The 22,146-nt window shown below is 53.9% G+C and overlaps 2 protein-coding genes across 2 annotated transcripts in view; both read right to left on the reverse strand.

Moving 5' to 3' along the window:
• LOC119093383 (integral membrane protein GPR180) overlaps positions 1–22,146 on the reverse strand; it is a 97,479-nt gene that overhangs the window by 19,719 nt on the left and 55,614 nt on the right. The window lies entirely within an intron of this gene.
• On the reverse strand, positions 1,835–11,404 carry LOC119093227 (7-dehydrocholesterol reductase). The gene is made up of 2 exons (XM_037216141.1): positions 11,234–11,404; positions 1,835–3,191 (listed from the first exon to the last, which is right to left on the reverse strand). The coding sequence occupies exon 2, from the start codon at positions 3,174–3,176 to the stop codon at positions 1,944–1,946; it is 1,233 nt and encodes a 410-aa protein (XP_037072036.1). The 5' UTR covers positions 3,177–3,191; positions 11,234–11,404; the 3' UTR covers positions 1,835–1,943.

Here is a 22,146-nt window from a genome sequence, read left to right on the forward strand (position 1 = left end):
CTGTCGGCCGACCTCCCTGCCGAACGGTCGTCAGTCGACCTCCCCGTCAGACGGTCACTGCCAGTCGCCCTTCCCGTCAGACGGGCACTGCCAGCCGTCCTTCTCGTCAGACGGTCACTGCCAGTCGCCCCTCCCCGTCAAACGGTCACTGCCAACCGTCCTCCGCTTTGAGCCGCGACTATCAGCCGTGTTCCCCGCCAAACGGCCGCTATCAGTCGTCCTCCCCTTCAAACGGCCGCTGTCGGTCGCCCTCCCCATCGAACTGTCACTGCCAGCCTCCGCTGGCTACCTCCTCGTCGCCTGGTAGTGAGTCCAGCGGGGTCAAAAATGTTTCCTGCAGACGGAGGGTGCTGACAGCGGCCATCGGCGAGTCAGCCGCCGGGCTTCCCATGTTGGCGCCACTTGCGTGCGAGCCCAGCAGCTGCGTGTGCGGGAGGATGCAGCCGCAACTCCGCTGGCTCTGGCACCCCTGGATGCAGCACGTGAGCGGCTTACTTGGTACAACCGACTGTGTTCTGTCCAGTGCTGAGCGAAGAGCGACCACCGTGTCCGGCACCACTCGACCTGAGCCTGCCACCGACCTGAGACTGTCACCTAACCGAGCCTGCCACCGACCTGAGGCTGTCACCCACCCGAGCCTGCTGCCCAGCCCAGCCTGCCACCCCGTAAGCCTGCCACATACCTAAGCCTGCCACCGATCCGAGGCTTTCACCGACCTGAACCTGCCACCCTCCTGAGCCTGCCACCCACTCGAGCCTGCCATCCACCCGAGCCTGCTACCCTCCTGAGCCTGCCACCCACCCGAGCCTGCTACCCTCCTGAGCCTGCTACGCCTCTGAACCTGTCACCCACCCGAGCCTGCTACCCACCCGAGCCTGCTGCACTCGTGAGCCTGCCACCGCCTTCACCAGTTACTCATTAAGATTGGCACGTACTGATCTGTGTCGCTGCCATGGTGCAGTGATCGTTACGAGCGGTCTCACCTGGGATCGCCTGGCGATGGCCAGTGTCGGCTCCGGACATCCAGCGAATTCGTCAGGCGGCTCGGTCTTAGCGACTACGGTCAATGTTTTGTGCTGATTTACGGCACCTTTACAACTTATATTGGTACATGATATTGGTGTTTATGTTGTATTATCCGTGTGGTGTTCTTCCCTGTACTATTTTCGTTTCTCTTTTAAGCTACGCCGTTTTAGAGCCATAGCACGTTGAGCAAGATGAGGAGCGATGCGTAAATGAGCCTCGGTTGCTTTGCAATACAGGATGGCCTCGATCCGCGCTTTGCTGACTGAGCTCACAAGCGCTGTAAGCTTGGCTGGGAACTCATGGTGCTGAATCCAGCCTGAAGCCGGGACATTATGCCCCCCCCCCCCCCCGGTCTCGCTTGCCTTTCACAACTCCCTCGGGGGTCTTTATCCATGACGCGAAGCCCAATGCTTAAGTTTCTGTACGTTTCGTCTTCATGGATTCGTCGCTTGGGTTTTATCGGTGACTTGTATAGTGCATGCCTGGCTTGTTTTAGCCACCACTGGCTTGTCCACTCGGACGCCAAATAAATGTCGGTGTCATGATTACGATGACAGTTGCTCACGCCCTTTTTTAAGGTGCCATGTACGGTTCCTGCGATGCAGAATTGCCGCACGAGCTTCCTCACCCAGCATGCGAGCCGGTGAGCGTTTTAGCGTACCCGCTGAACCAAAAGTAGCAGTCGAGGACGGACGACGACGATGCAGAGGTTTTGGCCACTTCATTATTCATGTGCTGATGTGTGTGACTCCCTTCCTTAAAACCCATCCCAAATCTGTCGAAAGAGGGCAAAAGCTCGCGCGTTCCTTTAAAAGTGTAAAATTGTCATTCTTACATGACGTTCACATAGGTGCAGTAGCACGGTTTATTTCGGTGTACAGTTCTTTTTGTCATCGATCTGCCCGCCGAGCGTCACTTTAGAACACATAGGGCACCATCCTATATGGCACCTGGCTGCAGTAACGCCGCCATGCCTTGCCATACTTTTCACCGCATTTAGCCTCGTCCCGGAACACGCGGTGCACCAGCAGTACGCTGAGGAACATCACGTACAGAAAGGGCCAGAGGCCGTGGCCCAGGCCAGGCAGGCACCAGCAGAGGGCGGCGGCGATCTCGAACGTGTAGTTCAGGTGGCGCGCCACGCCCCAGCATCCTGCCGTCAGCAGGCGGGCCTTGTGCCAGCCGCTGGCCGTGCGGTACTCGGCCGACACGAAGGTGGCGGGCCGGCCCCACAGCCGGCACTCGCCGCTCGACCGACGGAAGCGCTGTTTCTCCAGGTCCACGCGGTAGTTGAGCGCCACGGCGGCCAGACCCAGCGCCAGCACCAGCCCCGCTTGCGTGTCGTTCAGCAGCGAACGGTGGCGCACCAGGAAGCAGGTGCTGTACGTGTAGAAGCAGGGCACCCACACCATGCAGCCCCAGCAGAGGTAGTAGCCGGCGCGGTCCAGCGTGATGTCCAGCGTGCTGAAGTAGCCTGTCTCCCACCAGAAGAATTTCGCTATGTATACGGTCTGGATGGCGGCGCCGACCAGCTGCCCGGCGGAGGGGCCGTGTAGCCGGGCGCCGGCCACGCAGAACACCAGCACCAGCAGCTGCCAGAGCATCATGCCCAGCCGACAGTTGGTCAGCTGTTTGACGTCGACTCCGAGCAGGCGCGGATGCAGCTCCATGCCGCGGTAGAACTCGTGTGGCAGCGGTCGCGGCGGGACCACCTCCGCCGTCTGCGGCGCCGTCTTGCCTCGCACCAGCAACAGCGTGCACAGCAGCAGCGCCAGCACATTCAGGGACGCCAGGATAGCCGCCATGTTGGAGAATACGAGCACCGAGACGCCCGGCAGCAGGAGCGTCTCGACCAGCGCGTACGCGGCCAGGGTGGCTGTGTAGTAGAGCATGCCGTTGGCGCGGTAGGAGGGCGTCTGGCCGAAGTCGGTGGTCGGGCCGTGGTGGACGGCCCCGGGCAGCACCAGGAATAGGTACGCCCATAGCACCATCACGGCCGTGAAACACCAGGAGAAGGCATTGCCGGTGAACACAGCCCAGGAGAGCGGCTGCGGGTCAGCCACGCGCGTCAGCACCTGTACCACGGGCGTGAAGAAGAGCAGGAACAGCGGTGGCACCACGCTGTAGTGTAGCGTGTCGTACAAAGTCATCTCGCCCAGCGCACCCTGCAAAGGCAAGTGAGTCAGCTGCATGCTGGTATTCCATCACAGGTCATGTACACGCCTTTCCAGTGACAGCGCTCACTGGCTACATAGACGAAGTTTGAGCATTGGCCTAACACTTCGTGTTTGTGCCCAGTAAACCTACGTGAGATGGACCACTGCCCATAACATCTTGCAGTGCATTAGGCACGAATTCTGTACAGACACGTCCAACCCGAATTGGCACACGGTACGAAGCTGCTGATCTGGACGTTTTATCAACCCAGAAGTTCTTTGCTGGTTTGTAGTTTGTGTTCATACCGCTGCAATGCCAGGGTTAGCGAAGACACGGGCCTGGCTTTGAACCGCATTTTAGGACCCTTCCTGCCGTTTCCCGACCACACGTCGAAGTGAAAAAGGGAAAAGATCCATGCAGCAGTCCAGTTGTACATCGGCCTTGGCCTAGACTGAATCAGAAACTATGCCAGCAGGTAAACATCTTGACAATTTACAGGACAAATGAATGTGCACTGACTGACGTCTGAGCTAAACATGACCCAACTTTTGACCCAACGACAGGAGCTCGGACATTTAAGCTGAGTATCTGTGACAGCTGATGGTGATGCAAGCCTGTGTGGCGTTTATATCCAGTTTAATTCAGCTTAGATGCTAGCAGTCTGCGTTCTGTTGTTAATGGACAGACTTTAATGTTCAGTTTAATTCAGCTTAGATGCCAGCAATCCACTTGTGTTGTTAATGGACAGACTTAAATGTCCAGTTTAATTTAGTTTAGATGCCAGCAATCTGCGTTCTGTTTCCAATGGACAAACTTGCCTTTCCTGATAAATTCATGCCGAGTTACTGATTACATTATCCAGCTCTGCATTCAGCTTGCTAGGTAGTTCTGAACAACATATTTGAAGCACTACGTTGTGTAATACGATGGTCTCGCCATCCCCTCTCTTTGAAAGTTGAAGGCGCTCCTTGCATCTCATTTCATCCACCACCAAATGCCACTGCTGAAATGCCAGCAATGCCCACATCGCTCGTGCGTTGCGCAGGATCATGACAGTATAGTGGTTTAGTATACTGATCATTAAGCGGAATCTCTAAAAAAAAATCATGTATTTTTGGACCAAAGATCTTTTGACTTCAAAGACTTATGTGGAGATGGAATAACCTACAAAAAGATCACCATTGGAGTATTTGTAGTCCATGGACAGTTTGCATATCCGGGAGCAGTGCTAGGTGTCATGCAAAATCCGCACTCGCCACCCACGCAGTGAATTTTTATCTCAATACAGTTACGTATAAGCAAAAAACCTTTAGAATTTCATCATCATTTAGCTTTCATGTACGTATTTTACATTTGTCGGAGCATTAGCGGCCGGCATTGATGTGACTTTGAAATGGACGGGGGCGCATTTTGCATGTATTGTGTTAATCAGTTAACACCGCTCATTTTCCACTAGCTTTGACACACCTTTCTGTGTTCGAAACGTAGTGACAACTTATATTCTACGTGAAGGCAATTTTGTTGAGATATTAGGCTAAACTGTGTGAGTGTTTTAGTGCATTCGCGAGGAACATTACGCATATAGATAAGACAATAGTAACAGCCTTATTCCTCGTAAAGAAACCGGAAGAATTGAGAAATAGCCCCTATATCTTCATTCTCCTGGTTTTTATACCAGAAATAAGGCTATTACTACTGTCTTATTAGGCTAAATTGTCCCAAACTGTTTCCCGGCAAATTCATTTTTTGTATGGACCCTATTAACAAACACCCATGGATAGTCCAGATTGTGATGTGCGGCATTTTCCGGATACTTGCATATTATTCCTTTGAGTGTCTTATCAGGCCAGTTCCATATATTTGCATTTTCTTCTGCATGATCCACATCGTATTTTTTAAGTACATGGCGGAACTAGTGCTAGTGAGCCAACATCAACGTCGACGATTTAAGGTGTTAGTAAAAGCCATATTGCCTTATTGTATTGCCATATCATCTCCAGTAGAGCAGCATGACATTGCTGACATCTCAAAGGAGCGGCGCCAAACGGTCGCTCTCGGCCAAGCACGTGATCAGGGACACTAACGTGCCACCGACGAGAAGGTCTCGGAGGCTTGTCATTCACGAAGGCAGTAATATTAGCAGGTCTAGCACTAGATCTTCACTGGCAGGAGCTTTCCATATGCAGAATACGCACAGAATGCCGACCAACACGACGTCATTCTATCAAAGCCGTACCCTAACAACGCAAAACACCGCGGCTTATCTTACACGCCGGCAACCGTTATGGTTTTGCTTGCGTGTTATGCCCACACCAGATGAAGTAACGGCCCTGTACCAGTCAGGGTCTCAGTACTATACGGATACCCTTCGCCCCGCTCCATCTGGTGGCCCGATGAGCCAAACTGGGGTCCCCGCCACAATTGCTGGACACAGTATGCCATCAACGGATTCCTTTACGTCGGTTGGACCATCTACGGTGATCCCAGGCCGACTGCCCCGGTCAGGTGGCCCGCAGCGTCATGAAGCGGACCGACGCATGATGTATCCCGCTGAGGACCTTGGAATCGACCAGAGGGCCCAGGCTTACGTGCAGTCAGAATGACAACCGGTAGGTATCTCGGGCTCGGACAGAAGGCCCTTGAGCCCCTGGCGGGAGAAGTTGCCATCCACTGCTCTACCCACAGGGCCCCTGCTCGGGAGAGAGAAGGGGTCTCCTAAGGCTCAATGCGCATCGAAACAAGGTAGAAAAATTACCGACACACCAAACGGACGTTTACCTTAGTCCTGAGTTCGTCCTTTTGACATCAACAATTGCAAAATATAATTTTAAAATGTTGAGTTTCCGTGCTGGCATTTAGGAGCAAAAACATCGATGCCTGGAGCTAGAATCGCCGTCGAACCGAGTGGCGTTGGCCGTCGCCGCTAATGTTATGTGGCGGGAGGTGAAAGCGCGATAAAAACAGACGTCGGTGAGCGATGCTCTTGATACCTATTGGAATCGCTGTACATCGTTCGAAAGGTTAGACTGGGGTTATACTTCGCCTCTGCAATATTGCGGCTGATCCTCAGATCGGCTTAGCATTTACAGCAATACGAATAACACAGACTGCACCACGCGGTGGTGCACTTTCAAAATCAGCATCACGGTGCACCGCGGTGCTGTAAACGCTAATCCGTTACGGACATCAGTATTATAATCGGATGGGTAAAATCTGCCATCAGGACCACCGACCAAATGTTCCAATTTTTCCGTAAAACGTCCAAAAGGACTAACTTCCAACGCGCGGTCGTTTCGTCCAGCGGTTGGTTCCGCCTGGTGTTATGCGTGGGACCGACGACGCGCGGCTTACAGAGACTGCAACACCCAGCGTGAAACACGATTTCCAGATATAACGGCCGTCAGTTGGCTCCCAATCAGCGTCGTGCTGGGTGCGGTGACGTGATCGAACCATGACGCATTGAGGAGCATGTCTACCAGACAGCATTGTGCTGTGAAGAGCAGTCTTTTCCGCTTCAAAGTGCACCAATAGTTATAAGTGAGCTTGTATCATCATACCTGATGCTGGCCTCATTACCTCCAAATGAGAAACGTCCCCTTTAAAGAACGCAAACCAAGGTAGATGAAGGAAATCCTCCCCAGAAATAAGGCGGACAACGTTCAGAGAATTGTATTGGGAGTAGACTTTTCACCAGCAGAAGCCCGCTTGTCAATCCGGCGCCCACCTTTACGGAAGCCCGACTGTGCTCCTGGTTCGCAGCTGCTGACTTGGCTTCCATTTTGCCCGTCTACCAAGTCCAAAGCCAATGTCCTCGTATTTGGGTTTACGTGCTGTAAACACGAACCCACTGACGGAACTGACTAATCGTGAACTACCTATTGGCAAACCTATCACGGCGCAGATGTGATTTCTTCGCAGCTACGCGGTCAGAGCAGTCCCAAAGCGAATTTCACAAACTTTTTCACAAACTTTCCATTAGTCTGTTCGTCGTTTCTTATCTCGCTTTTATGCTGTGGACACATCCTGCATGGACCATGCATCATTTGTAAAGCAAGGACTTTATCCTGCTCTTTCTTCCCACCGTGAGCTTTCGTTCCGACTTTGTATCTCCCTCCCTCCCCCCCCCCCCCCCCCCCCCACAGCCTAACTGCTCAAGGCGCTAGGAATGGGAATTACCAGGAAAATCCTGCCCCTCCCCCCAACTCGAAACCCTGTATGTAAGTTCATGTGTGATTTGTAGTCCGGGCTAATGCAACCCGCGTAAAGAACGCTTGTGTGAAAAGAACATTATACCCTGACTTATCGCGGCCGTATTTTATATTGATTTATCACAACAGACCCCGGGTACAAAATGCATGCACTTGGGGCAAGTCCACAACCACAGGCTGGAGACGATAAACCCGTCAACTGCATCACGAAGCGCAGCTCGCCTGACGGGAATATGATCGCCGTACACACATACATCAAGGATGGACTACAGAGTTCAGCACCATCTATGGCTGAATGTCCAAACCACCGATTCGGTCAAGCCCGCCCATAGGCACACACGGAACCCACGGCCAGATGGCCAGCGGGCGGCCGACAGCGGGGATTCGCACACTGCCGACGCAGCGGCCTCAGGGTACGTTGCGGGTGATGGGTGATGACTGGTCACCCATGTGGACCAACGAACGGCGCGGTGTTTTAAAGTACTGCTGTCCGAGACGTGCCCGCGATTCTTTCGAGACTCAGCGGCCGCTGGACCCTGGACGCGTCACAACTCGCCTGGGTGACGCGTCACGACTCGCCTGGGTGACGCATCATGACTCGCCTGGATGACGCGTCACGACTCACCTGGGTGGCACGCCACGACTCGCCTGGGTGACTCGTCACGACTCGCATGAGTGGCGCGTCACGATTCGCCTGGGTGACACGTCACGATTCGCCTGGGTGACGCGTCACGACTCGCTGTAGCGCGTCACGACTCGCCCGGGTGACGCGTCAAAAATCGCCTGGGTGACTCGTCACGACTCGCCTGAGTGGTGCGTCACGACTCGCCTGGGTGACGCGTCAAAACTCGCCTGGGTGACTCGTCACGACTCGCCTGGGTGACGCGTCACGACTTGCCTGGGTGGCACGTCAGGACGCCAGAAAGGCAGGCGAGGTCGCGAAACATGAGCTGGATAGCAGCCGCAGTGGAGGGTGCGCGACTCAGGCGCTGCACGTGCCTGGCACGTGACTCGGCGGCGGTGAGCGGGCACGTCGGCTCGTTTGTCGAGCGAGCCGCCTGCTGAGCTGGGGCTGGCCCACGAGCTGAGCAGCGCGACAGGCCGGAGCAGCAGCACCGTCCAAAGCTCCATGTTCAGCACATCGGTGACGTTCAGGCCCTTCGGGTTCCTCCGCAGCATGTTCAGGCCTCCCCGCGGCAGGATCACGCTCACCAGCCTATAACACACCGGGCACCGCCGCCTGCAAAAGTCCAGCCGACGGCACCGACGGCACCGCTTCGCTCCGGCATAGAAAGAGCGAGACCGTGGTCGCCTCCACGGGGAACGGCACCCCCATCAGCGATGTCACTTCCACCAGCGCCGCCACCTCCACCAGCGACGCCATCTCGACCAACGACGACACCTCCATCAGCGGCACAACCTCTACCACCGACGCCGCCTCTACTAGCAACGCGACCTCTCCAGAAGAGAGCACCAGAGGGTCTCCCTGGACCGACGATGGAGGGTCCCCCTGAACCGACGCCTTTTCGGGTCTCACCGGACACTTCCCCTCGTCGTCTCGGGGCCCCTTGGGAGCACAGGACCCTCTATTAGGCGCTGTGGGTCTCTGACGGGGACCCCAACCAGTGTAAATCCCCGGCCCTAGAATTGTAGCTGGACCCTCGGCGGAAGTGGACCCTCGGCCCATACCGATATGCAGCGGACTGTGCTCGATGCTCTTCGGGCCTCCTTGAACACTGCATGTGGCCGACTTGGGCCCCTTGCCAGTACAGTTAGGCGCTGTGGGGCCTCGACCAATTTGAACTGCTGACTTCGGCATTCTCCCAGGTTGGGAAATGGACCTTGCCCCTTGCCAGTAAAGTTAGGCGCTGTGGGGCCTCGACCAATTTGAACTGCTGACTTCGGCATTCTCCCTGGTTGGGAAACCGACCGTCAGGCCCATACCGCCACGGAGCCGACTGAACGTTACTGGTGGTGCCTGGCCAACAGATAGGCCCTGATCGACTCAGCGGACCCTGATTAGCACGCAGGGCCCTCTGGGTGGCATTAAAGTTCCCGGTCCCGCGGGCCATATCCCCTGAGTACGACCTCCGGCCGGCCTTTTGGCCCCTTAATCGTAGGTTCCGAGGGGCCCGAAGGGTCCCTCGGAACCTACGATTATAACCCTACCTATATATAACCCTACCTATAACCTATATATATATATATATATATATATATATATATATGTGTGTGTGTGTGTGTGTGTGGGTGCCTTAGCAGATATCCTATATCCTAATAAAGGGTAGCTAGCAGTCGCAACAAGAAATTATTATTGTCAGAAGTAATAATGCAAGCATGCGCGAAACTGGTAGATCCAAATTTCAACTAAATGAATTTACGAACTATGCGGCAGAAACCGAGCTAGAGTTCTTGGGCTCTTTCACATTTCAACTCAACGAAATATTTTTCAACCGCGACTAATAAAAACACCAAATCTCAGGCCATAGAAGCCCAAACTTTGGCATCAACACGTGAAGAACACTGTCTTTACGTGACGTACCAGTCACGTGAGTGTCCTACATTTATTTGTGACAAGTTACATACGGCTCGGACCGTTTGAGAACGTCGAGCCTGACGCGTTCTTCAGCGGGTGGCACCAACAGTTAACGTTCGGAGGGTACTCCACTCCTTCCGTTTTCGCCACAGCCGTAATACTGCAGCTCACAATTACTGAGAAGCCTCCGGAAGCACGTGCTTCGACTTTTCCCGTCCGTGTCGTTAGCCAGATATCGGTTGATACTACGTGTCTTATCGACAGCTGTTTGCTTACGTAACTCGAGTGCTGGACTGTGACCAGACGTGCAAGCGCTAGCCTCGCGCTGATCGGGGCCACTTCACCGCGCGAAGGTCAGCGGCTGATGCCCCAAAGCCCAAGGCGGATTCAGGATTGGTGCACAGTAGGTGCCGCATCCGATCGAATGGCACCTACTAGTGATTGAGAAGGCTACTAAAAAGCAAGTCAGTCATGGTAAGGCTAAGGCGAGAGCACGTCTGATCTCGCACGTTTGCGCATCTTCAGTCTGTTACGCTACATGACTACGCTTCTGTTTTTTGTGAGGACGATGACGGACGTTGGTGCACACTACGTTCATTGCAAAGTGCAAACAACAACAAATTCTTGACCCTCACTTGAAACAAGATTATGCAGCTGCGAATGCTGCTTTCATCAGTGCTGCAACCAGACACCGACGCGAGGAAAGATAACAGCAACGCGGGCTTCCAACTCTCCAAGTTCAGACAGCGTACGTAACCATGCCAACCATGACGTAGCCATATCAACGAACGCCGCAAACGAGCGTACATGGGATCCGGTTTACATGTGTATGTAACAGTATTGGCCGAAAAACGAGAGACTTTGCCGCCATGTCACCATCCTCAACATGCAAGCGTTGACCACAACTACGACGAAATCGGTTTTAGCTCAGATGATTGGCAAGACCAGACCAAAACAGCATGAAACAAGCATGCAGTGGTGGCGCGTGCATGTGCATGGGCTTTGGCATGCGTGCTTCCTTCTCCAAGATTGTTGTTAGTTATCGCGACTTATCAAGATGACGTGATCTAACACTTCAACGTCCAACGAGCGTGGAATCTGGTTGACTTACCTCCACTTACAACCAGAAAGAATGCGGAAAAGGAGGATGGAGCGCTTTGAAAAGGCCATGAAGGGGCTATTGAGGGGCTTTTATCTATGACGGCATCGCACTGGAAGAGCGCATCGTGTAATGTGTCAGCATTCTCAGTACTGATCAACTGCAGTGTCACCGGCCAGCGGCGCACAGAAACAGAGGATACCTGACCTCACGTGCACGGTCGCAGGCTGCAGTTGCTTATCCACCGAGGAGGTTGAGTTGACGAGTACCGGTCGGCGCGCGCCCCAGTCCGGCGATGGTGCGTCGCTGCAGTCCTTGCCACGGCCGGCCGGCTTGCGGTCGGCGCCTGCCTCACTCCGGCGCTGGTCTGCCGCTGCCGCCGGCCGTCTGTGTGGATATCAGGTCCTCCCGCCCGCTACGCGCGTCGTCGCGAGACCGCCAGATGTGACCGCCAGGGGGAGGGGGGGGGGGGGGGGGGGCCGGGTGCCCCCGTCCGCCCGGCGGAGTCTGTCGCCGGGAAGCGGCGCTGCTGCCGCCCTGAACGGCAGGCGATGCAGCAACGTCACCATCAGCCTCTGGGAAGCAGAAGGGGAACCGGGCATACCCTGACGTGAGTTTAAAGCGTAGATTGCAAGTGATGAGCATCAGAAGACGGCTTGGGGCACCTGCTCCACGGCACACAGCTCAGCTATTTCTTCCCAAAGTCAATTTATGGATACAAAAGCAAATAACAACACTCAAGGCTCTCTCCATTCCAGCCTTCACCTGTTTCAATTGGACGAGTTATGTATGGTTTCCATTTTAAAAAATGACGCCGAGAAAAACGAACATCGCGCTCACAATCTGGCGGCATACCAACAGAGAATACTGTGAGCGAGATTCTCGTTTTGGGCGGCTCCAGGCTTGTTTTAGGGAAGGCCTGTCAGCATGTGTGTAAAAATCGGGGGGGGGGGGGGAGGATGGGGGAGGTCGGTCATAGCCTTTCTACTTTTCGTTTCCTGTACGTACATATGCAGCTGCCGCACACCGTCAGCTTGCCGCCAGAGACCAACGCAGGGACGCAGCTCGCGGGAGCTCGCATAGAGTCGCATAGCCGCTGCTGCACACCGTCAGCCTGCCGACGGAGACCAATGCAGGGACGCAACTCGCGCGTGCCCGCATGGAGTCGCACAGCCGAGCTTTGTCGGCTCGCTTCAACGGCTGACGAGCGTGGAATCTGGTTGAGGTACCTCCACTTACAACCAGAAAGAATGCGGAAGAGGAGGATGGAGCGCTTCGGAAAGGTCATGAAAGGGCAATTGAGGGGCTTTTATCTATGACGGCATCGCACTGGAAGAGCACATCGTGTAATGTGTCATCATTCTCAATACTGATCAACTGCAGTGTCACCGGCCAGCGGCGCACGGAAACACAGGATACCTGACCTCACGTGCACAGTCGCAGGCTGTAGCTGCTTATCCTCCCAGGAGGTTGAGTTGCCGACGAGCTGACGACGACGAGTTGAGTTGAGTTAAAGTCTGGCTGTGCGGTTGTGGCAAAATGCCGATTGTCGCGGGTAGGTGCCCGCAGCATTATCATACACTACATGTAAATAATTGTACTTTTCAAATTTGTGAGAAAGGTCCGTAACCAAACATGCATGGAAAATACATCTTACTGAACGACTATCACGTATGTAATTATTGTAAGAAGGCCACTTTAATTTTATCGAATACTTAGCACGCCTTACATTTCACAAGCACAAGATGGTAAACCATCTAAAAATATAATAAAGTCAGCATGCGGAGATGGTGAAAGGCTAGATGAAGAACTGCAAAAATGCGGAGCGTAAAATAGCCGACTTCCCAGTCCGGAAAATTACCAAATGACCATCTGCGGAATAGGAATATACCAAAACGTTTGCAAACCAAAATGGCGAACGGCTAAACAGCGGACTGGTTAAGCCCCATGCTTCACTACATGGCAACATGAAAAAGCGGCGACAAGAACAATTGCTGGCTGCCTGGCTGGCTGACCAGCTACACAAATTCGGAGGTGCTGTGCTTACTAGAGCTGAGCATTCGCATTCGACAGGCGAGAATGTCCGCAAGACATAGGAGAATGACCGCCTCGTAGTTGAATGTTCGAAGCTGTGTTTGGATTCACCGTGCATTTTAATACCGGCATCAATACGGACATATTTGGAAACACTTGATTGGTGAAATCAGAACGCAAGTGCACAGCTATTTGCAAAAACTGCCAGCACTTCAAAACTCGCAGCGCCAATTATGGAATTCCAGCAATAGCCTCCGAGCCAACGCGATTTCCGTATGCTCCGTACCAGCTTCTGGGCACCAATACTCTGTAGTGGGCGTCCGGTCGGCACGAGCTGTCGAAGGCGCACGGCTCTTAACACGCGCTCGGGTGGGGGTCAAATTGATCCCCCGAAGGTTTTTCCAGAATGGTTTCGAACGGCGCGGCGCAGCCGCACCAAATTTTGCTTAGCTGTAGACAACTGAATAGCGAATCGTTTGGCATCACAAATTTAGATGTACCTTGTAAGGTCGCTGGCCTATGACAGGTCAAAGTCAGGCCATGGCTTCAGCGAAGACAATTTCTAGGGAATCCTTTAATCTGATCCAACAACGGAGTGTTAGACGAAGCCATAATCTCTGAGACGCTTTCTTAGGCAGCACAACAGTCAAATGAGCAAATTACATTGACCTAAGGTCAGGTATGAAAGTCACACCAATGTCAAAACCAACCTGTTTTGCTACTCTGGGGCATGCTGTATGGGAGTTTCCGATGCTCATTTCGAGCTTATTGATAGCAAGAACCGCATTATGCATCTTTAATGGCCTTCTTAGAGGTCAGAATAGGTCATTGACCTAAAATGACCCAGGTCGACATTTTGTTTTAAGAACATACTGCCTAGCGTATTCTTTGTCGTTTAGTCAAATGCAAAACTCAAAGCAATCTTGCATGATTTTGGTCACCTTGACCTTAAAAGGTCAAACATGGTCACTGACCTTGAATGGGAATGCGACCTATTGCTTAGAAACGGTTATCTAGGTTCTAGGGGCACTTTGGAGATCAACCTGGAATTTGACCTTGTTTGACCCTTTTTAATCCGAAGGTCATGACCTAGGAACCTGAAACTTGGACCTAAGTGAGTTTACGTACAGGTCAACACATCCCGTAAATTTGGTGTATCTAGCCCTCTTAGTTCCCAAGATCTTAGGGGGGGGGGGGTGAAATTGACCCCCCCACCCAGGCGAAGGGTATCTAGCCGACCACCCGGGAGCGTGTTAAGAGACTCGGAGTCACTGGAGCGCTGCACTACGCACGTTGCAGCGAAATATAGCATGATTGCCGGCCGACGGCATGCATTTCGTGGGATTGGCACTCTGCCAGCCATCATTCAGTGCTGGTGGGCAGGCACGCACGGGTCATCAGAAAGGTGAGAGGGCAATTAAAATGATGTATGTGAGTGTAACCGTTGCTTGTGGTAGTGCTAAGGCAGCACTATTGCACAGCAACGTAAATCTGCCGTCGAAAGACAGCATCTATTGGCGGCCATATGTGACCCGCTGATGACACAGTTATGACTAAGGCCGGCCGGTCGGTAGCATGGTGGCCAGAACGCGACCGCCGGGAAATAACACATAATCTCATGAGGAGAGTGCAACCTTGCACAACTGTTAACACTGCTAAAGGTATATCAGCTGGCATTGAAACATGCCTGTCGGTCGAAGGCATCCATTTTATTGGCCTACCCCACTGACAGTGCACCACTGAGTGCTGGCAGGTCGGCTGCGTCGGCAATTGGTAAATTACAACGGTCTGTTAGGAATACTTGCAGCATAGGAATACGTAGGAATACTACGATCGTGTAGTGTGGACATGACTGTGCTGCATATAATAGGTTTTTAAGATTACAGCTGCTTGGCGAGGTAAGTTGGTTGTGGGACGACAAACACCTATTTCGCTCGCATTAATTCCTTTGGTGCAAAACGGTAGGCAGGCGGGCTGCCAGTAGCGCGGTGACCAAAATGCTACCACCCGGAAAAACAAATATAATTGCTTACATGGGGTACAGTCTTGCGCATTTCATTGCAATGCCATAAACCTATCAGAGAGCACTGTAACACTTTTGTCGGCCAACGACATACATTTTATTGGCTTGATCGAGCAAAAGAGCATCACTCCATGCTGGCGGGACAACCACGGCGGGGCTCTGCAACATGTGACATCCATTTAGAAACCACTATTTCCCTGCAGCGTCGGTGGGACCACATGCACATGATAGCGCTGTGGGAACACTACACATCGGGCAATATGAATTGGCTGTCGGTGGACATCACCTGTATTAATGATATGAACACCTGAAGGCACACTACTGAATAAGGCTGGCTGCTGGGTGGCGTGGTGGCCAACGTACGGCAGAACGTGAAAGGGAAAAATGCTTAATTGCGTGAGGTAAGTGTAACTGAGACTCGATAGATAGTACATAAATATATATGATGCTTTGCAACAAATGGCGTCCATTTAGAAGCTGTCACTTTATGTATATAAATATATATATATATATATATATATATATATATATATATATATATATATATATATATATATATGTATGTATGTATGTACGCATGCATGTAAAACCATATCCGAGAGAGCGAGTATACTTTTCATAACACTACTGAGAGGCTGTCGGCTGGCGCTGGAACATATTTGCCAGCTTTATCAGGTTGACCCCCTGACAGTGCGTTGCTCGCAGCGGTGATATGCAAAGTTACAGCAGTTAGCTGATAATATGCGTTGTCCCTCACGGCCAGTGCGGGTGCGTGCACATGATAGCACTATGGGAGCACTGTTGGCCGGCTGCGTACGCTGTTCGTCAGCTGACAACTTGTATTTTGTTCCTATATAATCTTGACAGCTCATTACTTACAGGGAATGTTTATAATAAAAGATATTGCAGCAGGCATCACACATGACGAAATAAGCTCGCTTATGACTGTGGATATACTTTTGACCGGGAGAGGCTGCTGTGGACAGCACAATGTCTCCGTTAAGTAAAAACGCTCCTTAACATCATTGTCTGATGTCATCGTCACTTGCAGAACGTTGGTTGAGAGCCAATTAACGGCCGTTAAATCTGGAAATCGTGCTCATGAACACCGGATATGAGCGATTCGACAAATATACTTTGTTTAGCCTTGAGCGCTGCATGGCTTACGGAATAACAGGATTTCAATGACGTCATGGGTGTCTGGGTGATCTTGGAACAGTCTCCATGAAAAGGCTGCTGCACATCTTTGCGGGCGTATAGCTCAAAAGGCAGAGAGTTTTAGGTATTTTAGGTGTAGGACAGGCAGGGCTGCGTAAACTGCACCGAGTGACCTTCAAAATGGCTATTCCAGTTCAAAACCCCAGGCAAATGTGAAACACTTCTTTTAAAGGGAGCATACCCACTTTTTGCGTTTTACTTATTGTCACATCAGACGTGCACGATCTGACCAGCAATGCCAGTTTTCTCCTAATCCTTTCAAGCAGCTCATAATTTTGATTTGAAAGAGCCCGGGAGAAATCTCACTTCATTACCTGCTCATCACTACGAAAGTAATGCATTGAATAAGACCCTGCGTTTCTAATGCGGGCGTTCCGCAATGTTGGCAATACAATAATGCGTCCAATTGTTTGTGTGATGCATGCTACGAAAGCTTGAAAACTGTTAAAAACAAAAACGCTATGCGAACACGAGGCTATTTTCAAGCAAATTTAACGAAACGTTATGCCAAGGCTTTGCTTCCCCCCCCCCCCACAGCGAACACCACAGTGGCTCGTTTGAAGGCGCACTTTGGCTTCGGAAATGGAAGCAGCACATGACCTGCGCGAGTGATGCATTGCTCCAAACTTCACCCAACCAACTTCTCGGCAGCAGGCCGTTTCCCGCTGAGCCAATCATAAGTGTTTTTTGTTAGCACCAGCAGAGGTGCGCACGGTCGTTGCTATGACGATAGTGGTCACACCTGCAGGGAATAAATATAGTGGCACTGGGCAGTGCTGTTATGATGCGTGAATGGCGTAATTTGGATTCGAAAATATTCAAAACTCATCCTTACTATGCTTTGGCGGTGCTGTAGTCGTACTATCCGGTGATTTTATTAGACATAACTTGTCCTGATGTTTCACTTTAGTATGTTTTTGGAACATGCCCTAAAAGTCAGACACTCCTTTACGGTCGCAGGCCGGCCGGTAGGGTCGTGACAAACCCATGGCGGGTCAGGAAGCACTTGGAATCACGCTTGGAGGATGCGACCGTGCGCATTCGATGGCAATGATAATGCTCACTCAGCTGAAAAAGGAACTCGCTTGTCGGCCGACGAAATACATTTTGTTGGACCGAGCACCTCGCGCATCACTCACATCACATCACTCACATCACACACATCACTCTCATCACTGAATCATCGTGAGCCAGCATGCAATGTTTCGGCGATCAGTCACTAATGCAGCTAGTCGTGGACAGTGTGTGCGTCCGTGTGCGTGCGACAGTACTGTTGGTACACTCTCGGCCGGCAAAGTAAACCGGTAGTCGGCCGAAAGCACTGATTTTATCTGAATGGTTGACGGCACGGAACTAAATGTAGACGGCCGAACGGAAGGGTGATGCCAGCATTCCACATCAATGGCAAAAACACAAACGAGGGCGTAGAGCGTCATGATGTCGTCATGCACATCTGAAAGCACTGCTCTAGGCCTATCAGCTGGCCCTGAAATGCGTTTGTCTAGAGATGCCATCCATTCCATTGTCTTGAACCGCTGACAACCTACCATTCAATGCTGCTGAGCGGGCGACGGCGAGCGGCTTGCGATTTACGGCGATCAATGGAAAATATTTGTTCACGTGCAGCGTGGGGGACGGGTATCAGTTCAATGCTGCCATTGTGTGCAATGACAGCATTGTGGGAACACTGTAAATCCGGTGACATAACTTGATCGCCGGACGATACCACCTGCTTTATTTACATGACTCCTTGACTTCGTACCTTGGAACGGGGCCCCCCGCCTGGTAGCGTGATGAGCAATGCACAGCAGCGGCAAAAACATATATTTTCTCTTACAGAACGTGCCAAATGCCTATTTCATGGCACTGATGTCGGAGTATTAGCTAACACTCAAACGCGCTTAGACGTGCCCAAACGGCAGTATTTTGCCGCGCCGTCTGTTTTGAGCGGTACTGGAGCTTCATCGACGATGTGAAGTCGTGATCGCGATCCTTCCTAGTGGGCGCGCACCGGTCATAACTGGCATCCGCACCCCCTGAGTGATGATATCTCGACTAGTGCGAATAAACCCTACTTTGGCTCCAACAAGCCGTCGTCAATCATACGGCGAGGCTGCTCCTCACGACACCGTCCGGCACAAAACTGTTGTCACGGTATTCAAAACAGTTAAAAAATTCGCGTCAAGTTCCTCTCAGTGACAAATCGCAGAGAACGGCACGCCTGTGACAGTTGGTTGCTGCGGCTGGCAGGCTCAGGTCGATCCACTGTCAGTTTCACACGCTCCAAAGACCCGGAGACTGGCGCTTCTGAACCGTCGCTGGCTTCAGCCGCCAGTCACTGGCGGACCACCGCCAGCTGCCCCGACAGGATGTCCACCGCCAGCTGCCCCGACGCAGACTACCGTCAGCTGCCCCGACAGTATGTCCACCGCCAGCTGCCCCGACAACATGTCCACCGCCAGCTGCCCCGACGCAGACTACCGCCAGCTGCCCCGACAGCATGTCCACCGCCAGCCGCCCCGACAGTATGTCCACCGCCAGCTGCTCCGACAGTATGTCCGCCGCCAGCTGCCCCGACGCAGACCACCGCCAGCTGCTCCGACAGGATGTCCACCGCCAGCTGCCCCGACGCAGACCACCGCCAGCTGCCCCGACAGTATGTCCACCGCCAGCTGCCCCGACAATGTGTCCACCGCCAGCCGCCCCGACAGTATGTCCACCGCCAGCTGCCCCGACAGCATGTCCACGCCGTTCCCGCCCAGCACACTCATCGCCACAACTGGGGCCACTAAGCCGTGCAGATGCCATTGTGGGTGCTAGAGGTCGCGCCCCAAACTGTCGATTTCGTCCAGCATGTAGTCTACCTCAGCTGGCCCCATTTCTGGCACACCCGTAAACACCAGCCGGAAGAAGTTGACCAGCTGTTTGTGCGGCAGTGGCTGGTAGCCGACCATGAGCGAGCCTCGCCGCACCATGGCTTCCTTGACACGCGGCGCCACCTGCGACAGGCGCTCCCACCACGCAGCCGTCTCCTCCTGGCCGCGCAGTGACGGCGGCACGTACCAGAAGCAGACGTTGGCGCACTGCGGCGCGGCCAGCACCGGCCGGAAGCCGGGCCGCTGCGCCACCTGCTCGGCGCAAAAGCTGGCCGCGGCGAACGTCGCGTCCACCCTCCGCTCAAGGCCGGCGTCCCCGTGCGCCTTCCACATGAGCCACAGCTTGAAGCCGTCCACCTTGCGGCCGCACTGCACCGACTTGTCGCCCGTGTCGAAGCTGACGTCGTAGAACTTGTCCTGCTGGAAAAGGTAGGTGGCAGCGGCGGCGTTGCAGCGGTGCAGCAGGCCGGCATGGCGCGTCACGAACAGGGAGCACTGCAGCGGCGCGCCCAGCATCTTGTGCGGGTTCCAGGCCACCGAGTCAGCGCGCTCCTAGGCCGGCCAGCACAGGGCGCCAGCGGCGCGATAGCAGCGCCGAACCGCCCCAGCAAGCGTCCACGTGCAGCCAGAGGCCGTGCCGGTGGCAGATGTCGGCAATCTCCGGCAGCGGGTCGAAGGCGCCGAGCACGGTGGTGCCGCACGTGGCGTTCACCACCAGTGGCTCGCGGTCCTCGGCCAGCGCGCGCGTCACCGCCGCCTCCAGAGCGTCGGGCCGCATCCGGCCACACTCGTCCGTAGGCACGGCCAGCACGTTATCGTGGCCGTATCCATGCCAGTGGGCCGCCTTCAGGATCGAGTAGTGTGCGTCCTCCGAGGTGAACACCACCATCGGGCGGCGGCCAAACAGGCCCCGCGCCTTCACCTCCGGGTGGCGGTGGTAACGCGCCAGAGCCAGGCCGTACTGGTTGGCCATCGAGCCGCCAGCAGCGAAGATGCCGTCGCCGTCCTGCCAGCCGATCAGCTGGCGCACGTGTTCGAGCACGGCAGCCTCGCACAGAATGAAGGCGGGGGCCACCTCGAACGTGTGCTGGTTGGTGTTGAGGCACTCGGTAAGCAGCGCTCCCGCCAGCCCATACTGGTCCACGCCGCCGTACAGCTGATTTCGAACCGAAGTCAGAAAGTGCGCACCGAGTAGCTGGCCACCTGGCGGCAAGTTGCCACAAGCGCCGACTCGTCTTGGTACCGGGTCGCCCAGTGTCAGCGGCAGCTGCTGCGCTAGCTCGGCAGGCGACTGGAACTGCAGCACGGGCCGTCGCTCAGCCGGCGGCGCGCTCTCGGTCAGGCAGTAGCTCGTCCACCAGCGCCAGCACTGCGCCGGTAGAGCGGGGCCGGCTTCCGGTTCCGTCGCCGCCATGGGTGGAGCCGGCTCGCGACCGCCGTCGGCTGTCCGGCTCAATACGGGTCGGTTGGCGCCGGACAGCGGGATAGCCGCGCCGCACTCGGACGCGCGCCTGCCAACTGAGAGGCCAGGCGTGCGGGGCGGCACTAAGCCCACCAGTCGAGCGCAGCTGGGCAGCATGCCCGCCCCGGCCGGGCACGTCGCGGGCGCTGCTGGCAGGCGGCGGCGCGCAAGACGGCTGCGGTTCAATCACAAGCACCGCGGTTATCAGGTAACGTGGGAGGCCGGAGCTGTTTATCTACGCGGCGGAAGAAAAAGCCGCTTAATCAAGCCCACGTCCCCACGAACTACGCCGATCGCCGACACACTGGCCAGGCGGCGGCGCCAGAACGCAGCGGCGTACCCAGCCACGCAGCTGCCCGCAGCGCCAGTTCGACAGGTTTGAGACCTGCCGGGTCCAACATAGTCCCCATCATGGGTATTGCAGTATTCCTTATTTGATGAAAAAGTCGCAACAAAATCCCGTGGAAGGAACTATTTTTTGACAAATTCTGCTTAGAAGAGACTGGACGTTTCAATTCACAATCACAATAAGCGCTGAGCGCGCCAATGCCAACGGATTCGTCCTTGTCATCAGCGACGTTCAAGGTCATTACCAGCGCATGGCTGGGCGTCGACCTATCGTGGCGACACCTGATGGGCTGTTTGTAAACTAATCTACATCCGTGACCACGCGGGTTTTATATGTGTCAGAGGAAAAAACGGTGGTGGGGGGGAGGGGCGGTTCAAGTCTTAGAGAGACCGGAGGCACCAGCGGCGGATACAGGGCCGGGGTAACGGCGCGGCTTTAAACGGTTATGAAGAGGTAGAGTAGGTAATAAATGAAAACGGCTCGCACAATTTCAACCATTTTTGACAGCGGGACGGAGTATTGGGCGAACCTTCAAACCAAGGCATGCCATGGACTCCAAGTCTGTGCCAGGAGTAAGAGCATATAAAAACGCCTTGCAGAGGAGAATGGTCACCTTAAACGCTATAAAATCCCCGGATGGTCCTATTTAGGTGCTCTACCGGCGCTCCGCATGTCCGGAAATGTGTCTCGTTGGCAAGGGCGCCTTACGGAATAAAAGTGCTTACCGATGTGCTGAGACCTGGATCTAATGGACCAACGGGTGACATGAGGACCGAAAATATTCCCAAGGCTTGAATGGGCGGACAGAACCCCGGGGAACTTCACCTAAGATTTAAAACGGGCACTTTGGGCCCGGGCTAGAAGCACCGTGGACCGGACGCCCTAAATTAGCATGTCCCAATTCCAGATTAGTATCGGAACAGCAAAAAGGCATCCATGAGGCACACACATCTGCGAAGTTTGTGATCCAGCCAGCAATCAGTACGACTATGGTGAATTACGGCACATCAACGGCACGGCACGTCGTCAGTCGATTACGGCGCGAGAACACCAAATCCGGCGCCTTTTTTGTTGACTAGGAATTCAAGGAAGCATCCAGGATCAAATGACGGGAACTCCGTATAACCAAAAGTTTGGGGGCGGGTCCAGGATTTCGTC

Source organism: Pollicipes pollicipes, unplaced genomic scaffold (genome assembly GCF_011947565.3).
Source record: "Pollicipes pollicipes isolate AB1234 unplaced genomic scaffold, Ppol_2.1 Scaffold_4002;HRSCAF=4701_pilon_pilon_pilon, whole genome shotgun sequence".
NCBI classification, from domain to species: domain Eukaryota; kingdom Metazoa; phylum Arthropoda; class Thecostraca; order Pollicipedomorpha; family Pollicipedidae; genus Pollicipes; species Pollicipes pollicipes.